This window comes from Cinclus cinclus, chromosome 38 (assembly GCF_963662255.1).
Source record: "Cinclus cinclus chromosome 38, bCinCin1.1, whole genome shotgun sequence".
NCBI lineage: Eukaryota > Metazoa > Chordata > Aves > Passeriformes > Cinclidae > Cinclus > Cinclus cinclus.
Genome location: NC_085083.1, coordinates 504,399 through 516,756, shown reverse-complemented (window position 1 = coordinate 516,756; position 12,358 = coordinate 504,399). Strand labels below are relative to the sequence as shown.

At 56.9% G+C, this 12,358-nt stretch overlaps 1 protein-coding gene across 1 annotated transcript; it reads right to left on the bottom strand.

Annotated features, from left to right (window-relative positions):
• Nucleotides 1–137: 137 nt before the first annotated feature.
• On the bottom strand, nt 138–2,872 carry LRRC4B (leucine rich repeat containing 4B). Its single transcript, XM_062512560.1, has one exon. The coding sequence runs from the start codon at nt 2,870–2,872 to the stop codon at nt 875–877; it is 1,998 nt and encodes a 665-aa protein (XP_062368544.1). The 3' UTR covers nt 138–874.
• Nucleotides 2,873–12,358: the final 9,486 nt, after the last annotated feature.

Here is a 12,358-nt window from a genome sequence, read left to right as displayed (position 1 = left end):
TTCAGGAGTTTCCCCAATTTTTAGGGATTTTTTTTTCCCTCCACATTTTCCGGGGGTTCCCCTTTTTTTTTTTTTGTTTTGTTTTTTTTTCTGAAGTCTCTCCCATTTTTTTTTTTTTTTTGGGGGGGGGTCAAATCCCCCCCTCCTTCCTCACAACCTCCCCCACAGTTTTTTTTTGGGATTATTATTATTATTTTCTTTTTCCCCCTCCACCTTTTCCAGGAGCGTCTCCCCCACATTTTTTAGGGTTTTTCCCCCCATTTTTTGGGGACCATTCCCCACTTCTTCCTCAGAGTCTCTCCCACATTTGTTTTTTTTTTTTCCAGGAGTCTCCCCACATTTTTTCCAAAGTCTCCCCCACATTTTTTTTGTTTTTTTTTTTTTGGGGGGGTGGGGGGGTTCTCCCCACATTTTTTCTCCACGATTCTCCCCCATTTTTCCAAAAGTCTCCTCCACATTTTTCGGGTTTCTCTCCCCATTTCCTCCAACCTCCAACTCCCCCATTTTTTTTTCCCCCCTCCCCACTCTCATTCCAACTTTATTTTTTCCTCCTCCCTTTTTCCTGGAGTCGCGATTTTTCCGTGGAGAGAAGGAGGGGGGGGATCCGATATTTTTTTTGTTTTTTTCCTTATTGTCTTTTTTTTTTTCCGTTTCGTTCTTCCTTTCCTTTTTTTTTTTTTTTTTTGTTTTCTTTTGTTTCGTTCTGTTGGTTTTTTTGTTCGTTTTTTTGTTTGTTTGTTTGTTTGTTTGTTTGTTTTTTTGTTTGTTTTTTTTCCAGGGCGGGCTCCTCCATCACCAAACCCACCCCCCAAAAAAAAAAAAAACCAGAAAACCAAAAAATAACAACACAACCAAAAATTACCCCCAAAACCCCTCAAATCTGCGTCTCCTGCACGTTCTCCTTGGAAGGGCTCTTGAACAACAGCGGCTCGTGCACCGAGTTGAGCAGCGGCGTCTTCCCGCAGCCCAACGCCGCCGCCGGCCCGCCGTAATGCGCGGCCAACGCCGCGTACCTGTCCAGGTGCTCCCTCTCCAACGCCGGCAACGCCAAACGGTTGTCCCCTCCGACGCCGGCGTTGCCGGAACCTCCTCCGGCGCCGCCGGTTCCTCCGGCCAGCTCGTCCTCGACGTTGACGATCTCGACGGCGCGCGCGGGGCCGCCGCGGTGCTTGTGGCGCTGGTGCTGCTTGCGGAGCTTGTAGAAAGCCACCAGCATGACGGCGGCCATGAAGGTGATGGCCACGAAGCAACCGATGATGATCTTGGTGGTCTTCAAGACGTCGTCCAAATCTTGGAGGCCTCCCCCGCCGGCGGCGGCGGCGCCGGCGGCGGCGGTGACGGGGACGGTGAAGGGTTTGCCGGTGGCGCGAGTGGCCGGAGCGGCCGTGGAGGCGCCGGCCGGTTCCCAGCCGGCCGCCGTGGGCGCCGCGGGGGTCTGGGGGGTTTGTTCGTCGCCTCCGGCGCCTTCGGTGGTTTCCACGGTGACCGTGGTGAAATAGGTGTAACCGGTGGCCGCGGCGGCGGCGGCGGCGGCGGCTGCGGCGGCGTCGGCGGCCGAGACGTTGAGCGTGGCGGTGGCCGTGGTGTTGCCGGCGGCGTTGGTGACCATACAGGTGTACTGGCCCGTGTCCTGCACGGTGACGTTGGTGAAGTTGAGCGTTCCGTCGTGCAGCACCGAGATGCGCACGCGGTACGAGCCGTGCGTCATCAGCGTCCCGTTGGGCGTCAGCCAATTCACCGACGTCATGGCCGTGCCCGTGCGGCACTTCAGCTCGGCCGCCATGCCCTCGGTGACGTTGAGGTCCGCCGGCGGCTCCACGATGACCGGAGCGTAGCAGGTGAAGTGGCCGGGCTCCAGCTCGCCCAGGTAGCGGCCGCGCAGCGCGGGCGGCGCGTGGCACCGGGCGCAGCAGCTGGTGTTGCTGGGCACGGTCTCGCGGAGCCACCAGCTGAGCCAGAGCACGTCGCAGTCGCAGCGCCAGGGGTTGTGGTGCAGGTGGACGCGCTCCAGGCGGTGCAGGGGGGCGAACAGGTCGTGAGGGAGCGAGGCCAGGTCGTTGTGAGCCAAGTTCAGCTCCTCCAGCGCCTTCAGGTCGTCGAAGGCGTTCCTCTCGACGGCCGCCACGCGCGCGTGCATCAGCCACAGCTTCCTCAGGCTGCCCAGGCCCTGGAAGGAGCCCGGCCGCACCCGGCCCAGGCGGTTCCCGGACAGCTCCAGCTCCTCCAGCCTCACCAGCGCCGTCAGGTTGGGGATCTCCTTGAGGTTGCACATGCCCAGGTTGAGGTAACGCAGGTTCACCAGGCCCTCGAAGGCGGCCTCGGAGATGTACTCGAGGCGCTTGAGCTCGCCCAGGTCGAGGCGGCGCAGCGAGGGCACGCGGTTGAAGGCGTAGCTGGGGATGCTCTCGATGGGGTTGTTCCTCAGCCACAGCTCCCGCAGCTTGGACAGGTACTCGAAGGCCTGCGTGGGCACCGTGGTCAGCCGGTTGTCGAAGAGCTCCAGCGTGTTCAGGTTGGGCAGCCCGTTGAAGGCGCCCACCTCCACCTTGCGCACCAGGTTGCGGCTGAGCTGCAGGATCTCCAGGTGCCGCAGGTGCTTGAAGGTGTCGGTGCGGATCACCTGGATGTGGTTCTCCTGCAGGTTCAGGTAGCGCGTGTTCACCGAGATGCTCTGCGGCACCTCCAGCAGCTCGCGCCGCGTGCAGATGACGCGGCTGGCCTGGTTGCTGCAGGTGCAGGCGGCCGGGCACGGGCTGGGCGAGGAGGCCGGCGCGGCCGGCAGCCAAGGGACGGCGGCGAGCAGGAGCAGGAGGAGAGGAGGCCGGGGAGGAGCCGGGGGCCACCAGCGCCGCAGGTGAGGTGGCCGCGCCATCCTAAGGAGAGCCAAGGGCCAGGGGCATCGCCGGCTTCAGGGGCCCGGGTGGAGCTGGGGGGAGAGGAGAGGAGAGGAGAGGAGAGAGGACAGGGGGGTCAGGGGAGGGGTCTTGGGAATTGGGGAAGGGTCAGGGGAGGGGTCCTGGGGTCAGGGGAGGGGTCAGGGGAGGGGTCTTGGGAATTGGGGAAGGGTCAGGGGAGGGGTCCTGGGGTCAGGGGAGGGGTCAGGGGAGGGGTCTTGGGAATTGGGGAGGGGTCAGGGGAGGGGTCCTGGGAATTGGGGAGGGGTCAGGGGAGGGGTCCTGGGGTCAGGGGAGGGGTCAGGGGAGGGGTCTTGGGAATTGGGGAGGGCTCAGGGGAGGGGTCCTGGGAATTGGGGAGGGGTCAGGGGAGGGGTCCTGGGGTCAGGGGAGGGGTCAGGGGAGGGGTCCTGGGGACAGGAGGAGGGTCCTGGGGTGAGGGGAGGGGCCCCAGGGATTTGGGGAGGGGTCCCAAGTGTGCAAGACACAGGGTCACACCTGCACAGGTGTGCAACCCCTGCTCACACATGTGTGCAAGGGCTGCTCACACACACAGGTGTGCAACCTGTACCTGCTCACACACACAGGTGTGCAACCTGTACCTGCACACACACAGGTGTGTCACCTGTACCTGCACGCACACAGGTGTGTAACTCCTGCTCACACACACAGGTGTGTAACCTGTACCTGCACACACACAGGTGTGTCACCTGTACCTGCACGCACACAGGTGTGCAACCCCTGCTCACACACACAGGTGTGCAACCCTTGCTCACACACACAGGTGTGCAACCCCTGCTCACACACACAGGTGTGTAACCTGTACCTGCACACACACAGGTGTGCAACCCTTGCTCACACACACAGGTGTGTAACCTGTACCTGCACACACACAGGTGTGCAACCCTTGCTCACACGAGCGTGCAAACCCCTCCTGTCCCCCCTCACCTGCTCAGGTGCGCACCCACTGCTCACCTGCGCTCAGGTGTGCAATTCCTCCTCCCTGCTCACGCCAGCGTGCAAAGCCCCTCCCCCCCACCATCCCCTCCCCCACCCGGATCCTCTCGCTCCGCCCCCTCCAAACCAAACTGAACCGGAGACCCCCGGGACCCCCCCAAAAAAAAAATCATCGGGACCCCCCAGGTACCGCAGGGACCCCCCCCAAAATCACCGGGACCCCCCCCCGGAACGGATCCGAGACCCCCCCAAAAAAAAATCACCTGGACCCCCCCCCAAAATCCTCAGGACCCCCCAAAATCACCTGGACACCCCCGAAAATCACCTGGACACCCCAAAATCACCTGGTACCCCCCCCAAAATCACCTGGAACCCCCCCAAAATCACCTGGACCCCCCCAAAATCCTCAGGACCCCCCAAAATCACCTGGAACCCCCAAAATTACCTGGACCCCACCCCCCAAAAAAATTCCTCCAGACCCCCCCCCAAAAAATTCCTCCCGAGACCCCAAAATCTTCCGGACCCCCCCAAAAAAGGCCTCGAGACCCCCCCCCAAAAAACCCAAATCCCTGATTGGTTCCGGCCCCCCAAAATTCTCCAGACCCCACCCAGGACACCCCAAAATCCTACAGACCCCCCCCCAAAAAAAACCAACCTGAGACACCCCAAAAATGCACCTGGGACCCCCAAAATACACCTGGACACCCCAAAAATTCACCTGGGACCCCCAAAATTCACCTGGACGCCCCAAATATTCACCTGGGACCCCAAAATTCACCTGGGGATCCCAAATTCACCTGGGGATCCCAAAATTCACCTGGGACCCCAAAATTCACCTGGGGATCCCAAAATAGAAATTTGGGGAACCCAAAATTCACCTGGGGACCCAAAAATTCACCTGGGGATCCCAAAATTTCACCTGGGGATCCCAAAAATCCACCTGGGACGCCCAAAATTCACCTGGACACCCCAAATTCACCTGGGGATCCCAAAAATTCACCTGGGGATCCCAAAAATTCACCTGGACACCCCAAATTCACCTGGGGATCCCAAAATTCACCTGGGACCCCCAAATTCACCTGGGGATCCCAAGATTTTACCTGGAGATCACAAAATTCACCTGGAGACCCCAAAATACACCTGGGACCCTCAAAAATTCACTTGGGGATCCCAAAATTCACCTGGGACCCCCAAATTCACCTGGACACCCCAAATTCACCTGGGGATCCCAAAATTCACCTGGACACCTCTAAAATTCACCTGGGGACCCCAAAATTCACCTGGAGACCCCAAAATCCAGATCAGGACCCCAAATTTCACCTGGGGATCCCAAAATTCACCTGGAGACCTCAAAATTCACCTGGGGATCCCAAATTCACCTGGAGACCCCAGAAATGAAAGGAGGGAAGCCCAAAATCCACCTGGGGGCGGTGGAAAAAGGGGGAGGGGCCAAAGCTGCACACACCTGAGCACACCTGAGCACACCTGTACACACCTGAGCACACCTGTATGCGCCCACCTGAGCACACTTGAGCACACCTGTACAAACACACCCGAGCACATCTGTGCACACCTGTGCGCACCTGTATGTGCCCGGCTGAGCACACCTGAGCACACCTGTACACACACACCTGAGCACAACTGTGCACACCTGTGCAAACACACCTCTGCACACCTGTGCACACACATCTGTGCACACCTGAGCACGGCTGTACACACCCGTACTCACCTGTAAACACCTGTACACACTTGTAAACACACACACCTGTGCACACCTGAGCACATCTGGACTCACCTGGGCACACACACACGCACCTGTACATGCACACACACCTGTGCGCACCTGTACACACACACACACACACCTGTGCACAAACACACACACCTGCACACACACACCTGTGCACACCTGTACACGCACACACCTGTACACAAACACACCTGAGCACACCTGTGCACACCTGTGCACACACATCTGTACACACCTGAGCACATCTGTACACATCCATACATACCTGCACATGTGTGCCTACTCACACCCCCACCTGGGCACACACACCTGTGCACACCTGTACACACACACACACCTGTACACACACACACCTGTACACACACACCTGTACACACCTGTACACACACACACACACCTGTACACACACACTTGTGCACACCTGTACACACACACCTGTGCACAAACACACACCTGTGCACACACACACCTGTACACACACACCTGTACACACCTGTACACACACACCTGTGCACAAACACACACCTGCACACACACACCTGTACACACAAACACACCTAAGCACACCTGTACACACACTGTACACACCTGAGCACATCCGTACACATCCATACATACCTGTGGGCGTGTGTGCACACACACCCCCACCTGGGCGCACACACACCCATGCACACCTGTGCGCGCACACACACCTGTGCGCGCACACACACCTGTGCGCGCACACACACACACACGCGCACACACACCTGTACATGCACACCTGTACATACACACATGCACACACACACACACCTGTACATGCACACCTGTGCACAGACACACACACCTGTACAGACACAGACCTGTACACACGCACACCTGTATACACACAGACACACACCTGTAAACACACACAGACACACACACCTGTACACACACACACATACACACACAGAGCCCTGTACACACACACACCTGTACACACACAGACACACACCTGTACACACACACCTGTACACGCAGACCTGTACACACACATCTGCACACACACGCACACACACACCTGTACACATACAGACACACACCTGTACACACACACCTGTACACACACACCTGTACACATACAGACACACACCTGTACACACACACCTGTACACACACACCTGTACATGCACACCTGTACACACACACACACACCTGTACACACACCTGTGCACACACACACACCTGCACACGCACACACCTGTACACACACACCTGTACGCACACACAGACACACACATACACCTGTACACACACACACACCTGTACACGCACACCTGTACACACAAACCTGTACACACACACCTGTACATGCACACCTGTACACACACCTGTACACACACACCTGTGCACACACACACACACCTGTACACGCACACCTGTACACACACATACACCTGTACACACACACACCTGTACACACACACACAGACACACACATACACCTGTACACACGCACACCTGTACACGCACACCTGTATGTACACACACAGACACACACACACACCTGTACACACACATACACCTGTACACACACACAGACACACACATACACCTGTACACACACACACACACCTGTACACACACACCTGTACACACACATACACCTGTACACACACACACCTGTACACACACACAGACACACACATACACCTGTACACACGCACACCTGTACACGCACACCTGTATGTACACACACAGACACACACATACACCTGTACACACACACACACCTGTACACACACACCTGTACACACACATACACCTGTACACACACACACCTGTACACACACACACCTGTGTACACACACCTGTACGCACACACACACACATACCCCTGTACACACACACACCTGTGTACACACACACACAGACACACACACACACACACACACACACACACTCACACACACCTGTACACACACTACACCTGTACACACACATACACCTGTACACACACACAGCTGTACACACACACACAGACACACACATACACCTGTACACACACACACCTGTACACACACACACCTGTACACGCACACCTGTACACGCACACCTGCGCACACCTGTGTGCCCCACCCCCCAGCTCAGGTGTGTCCCCTGGCCCCGGGGGGTCCCTGCAGGGTTTGGGGGAGGGGATCGGGGCCAGGCCTCCATCCCTGCCCCAAAATTGGGATCCCCAAAATTCCCCAAAATTGGGATCCCCAAAATTGAGATCCCCAAAATTCCCCCAAAATTTGGAACCCCAAAATTTGGAACCCCAAAATTCCTCGTTAAATAGGACCTCAAAATTCCCCCAAAATTGGGACCCCCAAAATTGGGATCCCCAAAATTCCCCCAAAATTGGGATCCCCAAAATTCCCCCAAAATTGGGAACCCCAAAATTGGGATCCCCAAAATTCCCCCCTAAAAAGGACCCCCAGATTTGGGGTCCCCAAAATTGGGAACCCCAAAATTTTCCACTGAATGGGATCCCCAAAATTGGGATCCCCAAATTCCCCCAAAATTGGGATCCCCAAAATTGGGATCCCCAAAGTTGGGATCCCCAAAATTCCCCCAAAATTGGGAACCCCAAAATTGGGATCCCCAAAAACGACACCAACCCCCCCAAAAATTGGGATCCCCAAAATTCCCCCCCTAAATAGGACCCCAAAATTCCCCCAAAATTGGGAACCCCAAAATTGGGAACCCCAAAATTTTCCACTGAATGGGATTCCCAAAATTGGGATCCCCAAATTCCCCCAAAATTGGGATCCCCGAACTGACCCCTCCCCCAAATCGGGGACCCCAAAAGGACCCCCCAAAATTACCCCTCCCCCCCCCAAAAAAATTGGGACCCCACCCCCAAATCGAGCCCCCAAAACTGACCCCAAAAAACGAGCCGGGTCCGTACTGGGAGGGACTGGTCCTTACTGGGAGAGGGGTGAGGAGGGGTCGGGTCTATACTGGGAGGGACTGGTCCGTACTGGGAGAGGGGTGAGGAGGGGTCGGGTCTATACTGGGAGGGACTGGTCCTTACTGGGAGGGATGCGGAGGGGCCGGGTCTATACTGGGAGGGACTGGTCCTTACTGGGAGGGATGCGGAGGGGCCGGGTCTATACTGGTTGGGACTGGTCCGTACTGGGAGGGATGCGGAGAGGCCGGGTCCATACTGGGAGAGGGATGAGGAGGGCCCGTGTCCGTCCTGGGAGGGACCGGTCCTTACTGGGAAAGACTGGTCCTTACTGGGAGGGGGATGGGGGCTGCTGGTCCATACTGGGAGGGGCGAAGCGGGTCCGTACTGGGAGGAGGATGGGGGTTACTGGTCCGTACTGGGAGGGATGCGGGGAGGCCGGGTCCATACCGGGAGGGGATTGGGAGCTGCTGGTCCATACTGGGAGGGGAATTGGGGGTTACTGGTCCATACTGGGGAGTCCCACTCACCGGGCCGGGCCTCAGCATCGCTCCAGCGGCCGCCGGGGCCCCGCGCCCCCGCCCGCGCTCGGCTCCGCTCGGCAGGGTTCGGGTCCTCTTCGGGAGGGTTCGGGTCCTCTTCGGGAGGGGTCGGGTCCTCTTCGGGAGGGTTCGGGTCCTCTTCGGGAGGGTACGACTCCGCTTCGGGAGGGTTCGGCACCGGTTCGGTGGCGTTCGGGTTCGGTTCGGATGCGTTCGGAGATGTTCGTCCGCTCTCGGTCTCGGTTCGGCTCCGCTTCGGCGCGGTTCGCCAGCGCTCGTCCGTGCTCGGCCCCGGGTTCGGCTCCGTTCGGCTCCGCTCGGCTCCGGCTCTATTCGGGCTCGGGTTCGGCTCCGCTCGGCTCCGTTCGCGCTCGTGTCGGTTCGGGCTCGTTTTCGGCTCCGCTCGGCTCCGTTCGGGAGCTCCGGAGGGGCGGGGGAGGGGGCGTGGGGGAGGGGGCGAAGGGGGAGGGGACGGGGGGGAGGGGACGGGGGGGGGAGGGGAGCGGCGACATTCCCAGCGCGGCCCCGCGAGTGTCACCGACCCCCAAAAATGTCCCCAAATCCCTCCCCAGTGTCCCCAAATCCCCCCCAGTGTCCCCTGTGTCCTCTGTCCCCAGTGTCCCCTCCATGTCCCCAATGTCCCCAACCCCCCGATGTCCCCAATTTCCCCAAATGTCCCCAAGACCCCGCACTCTTCCCAATGTCCCCCGTGTACCCAACCCCCTAAGTGTCCCCAAAATGTCCCCAAATCCCCCAAATGTCCCCAAATGTCCCAAATCTCCAAAAATCCCAAAATGTCCCCAATGTCCCCAAAATGTCCCCAAGCTGTCCCCGATTTCCCCCAAATGTCCCCAAATCCCCCAAATGTCCCCAAAAATGTCCCCCAAATGTTCCCAACACCCCCAAATGTCCCAAATGTCCCCAAATTTCCAAAAATGTCCCAAAATGTCCCCAAATGTCCCCAAAATGTCCTAAATGTCCCCAAATGTCCCCAAATGTCCCCAAAAATGTCCCCAAATGTCCCAAATCCCCCAAATCCCCCAAATGTCCCCAAACGACCCCGAATGTCCCCAAAATGTCCCCAAAAATGTCCCCAGTGTCCCCAGTGTCCCCAATGTTCCCAAATGTCCCCAAAAATGTCTCCAATGTCCCCAAAATATTCCCAAAATGTCCCTAAATCCCCCAAATGTTCCCAAAATTCCCCTGAATGTCCCCAAAAATGTCCCCAAATGTCCCCAGTGTCCCCAAAATGTCCCCAAATCCCCCAAAATGTCCCCCAAATGTCCCCAAAAATTCCCCGAATGCCCCCAAAAATGTCCCCAAATGTCCCAAATCCCCCAAATGTCCCCAAAATGTCCCCAAATGTTCCCAAAATGTCCCCAAAAATGTCCCCAAATGTCCCCAAAAATCCCCTGAATGTCCCCAAAATGTCCCAAAATCCCCCAAAATGTCCCCAAAAATGTCCCCAAATGTCCCCCAAAGTCCCCAAAATGTCCCCAAATGTCCCCCAAAATGTCCCCAAATCCCCCAAAATGTCCCCAAAAATGTTCCCAAAAATGTCCCCCAAAATGTCCCTAAATGTCCCCAAAAATGGCCCCAAATCCCCCAAAATGTCCCCAAATGTCCCCCAATGTCGCGCGGTTCCGGCACCTCTGGGTTTTGTTGGTTTTTTTTGTCATTTTTTCTTTTTTTTTTCTTTCATTTTTTTGGGGTTTTTTTGGTCATTTTTGGGGTTTTTTTTATTCATTTTTGGGGTTTTTTTAATTCATCTTTGGGGTTTTTTTATTCATTTTTGGGGGGAGGGGTTTATGGCTTTGGGGACCCCCCCGGCCCCATGGGGGGAAGGAGGGGACACCGAGGGGTGGGGGAGGGGACAAACAAACACTGGGGTGGGGGAGGGGTTGGGAAATTTGGGGGGGGACACACGGGGGGGGAGGGGTGACAAAAATGGGGGGAGGGGACAAGGGACAACCCCGGGGTCCCTTTTTGGGGTCTCTTTTTTCGGGTCTCCTTTTTTGGGGTCCCTTTTTGGGGGTCTCCCTTTTTGGGGTCTCTCTTTTTGGGGTCCCTTTTTTGGAGTCCCTTTTTGGGTTCTCTTCTTTTGGGGTCTCTTTTTGGGGTCTCCCTTTTTCGGGAGTCTCTCCTTTTTTGGGGTCCCTTTTTTGGGGTCCCTTTTTTAGGGTCCCTTTTGGGGTCTCTTTTTGGGGTCTCCCTTTTTGGGGTCTCCTTTTTTGGGGTCCCTTTTTTGGGGTCCATTTTTAGGGTCCCTTTTGGGGTCTCTTTTTGGGGTCTCCCTTTTTGGGGTCTCCTTTTTTGGGGTCCCTTTTTTGGGGTCCATTTTTAGGGTCCCTTTTGGGGTCTCTTTTTGGGGTCCCTTTTTGGGTTCTCTTCTTTTGGGGTCTCTTTTTGGGGTCTCCCTTTTTCGGGAGTCTCTCCTTTTTTGGGGTCCCTTTTTTAGGGTCCCTTTTGGGGTCTCTTTTTGGGGTCTCCCTTTTTCGGGTCTCCTTTTTTGGGGTCCCTTTTTTAGGGTCCCTTTTGGGGTCTCTTTTTGGGGTTCCTTTTTGGGGACTCTTTTTGGGGTCTCTGTTTTGTTTTCCCTTTTTGGGGTCTCCCTTTTTGGGGTCTCTTTTTTTGGGGTCCCTTTTTTAGGGTCCCTTTTTGGGGTCCCTTTTTTGGGGTCCCTTTTTTGTTGTCAATTTTTGGGATCTCCCTTTTTTGGGGTCTCCCTTTTCGGGGTCTCCCTTTTCGGGGTCTCCCTTTTTGGGGTCTCCCTTTTTGCGGTCCCTTTTTTGGGGTCCCTTTTTTTGGGGTCCCTTTTTGGGGGTCTCCTTTTTGGGGTCCCTTTTTGGGGTGGGGGACACCCCAAAATCCTTTTAGGGTCCCGAGGGTCCCTTTTTGGGTTGGATTTGTTTTGGGGGGGGGGGGGTGTGTCCCATTTTTTGGGATGGGGGGAGGGGCATCCCGAGGTTTTTTTGGGGGTGGGGAGGGGGGAACACCCCAAAATTCTTTCGGGGCGCCCCCACAACAAACACGTGACACAAAGGGGGGAGTGGGGGGGGGGGAGGGGAGCCCCTTATTTTGGGGGGGTCCTGGGGTGGGGCCCCTCCCCCACCCCGAATTTGGGGTTCACAGTGGGGGGGGCGGGGCCCCCCCGTGTCTTGGGGTTCGGGGGGGCCCGGGGGGGGCCCGGGGGGGCCCCATGGCTTCGGTCCCCGATGGCCCTGGGGAGAGAGGGGGGCTCCCAGTATGGACCAGTACGGACCAGTGCGGACCGCTATGGACCTCTATGGACTCCCAGTAT

Excerpts from the sequence above, each read along its gene's own strand:
- LRRC4B (XM_062512560.1), bottom strand. The coding sequence starts at position 2,872 with ATGGCGCGGCCACCTCACCTGCGGCGCTGGTGGCCCCCGGCTCCTCCC.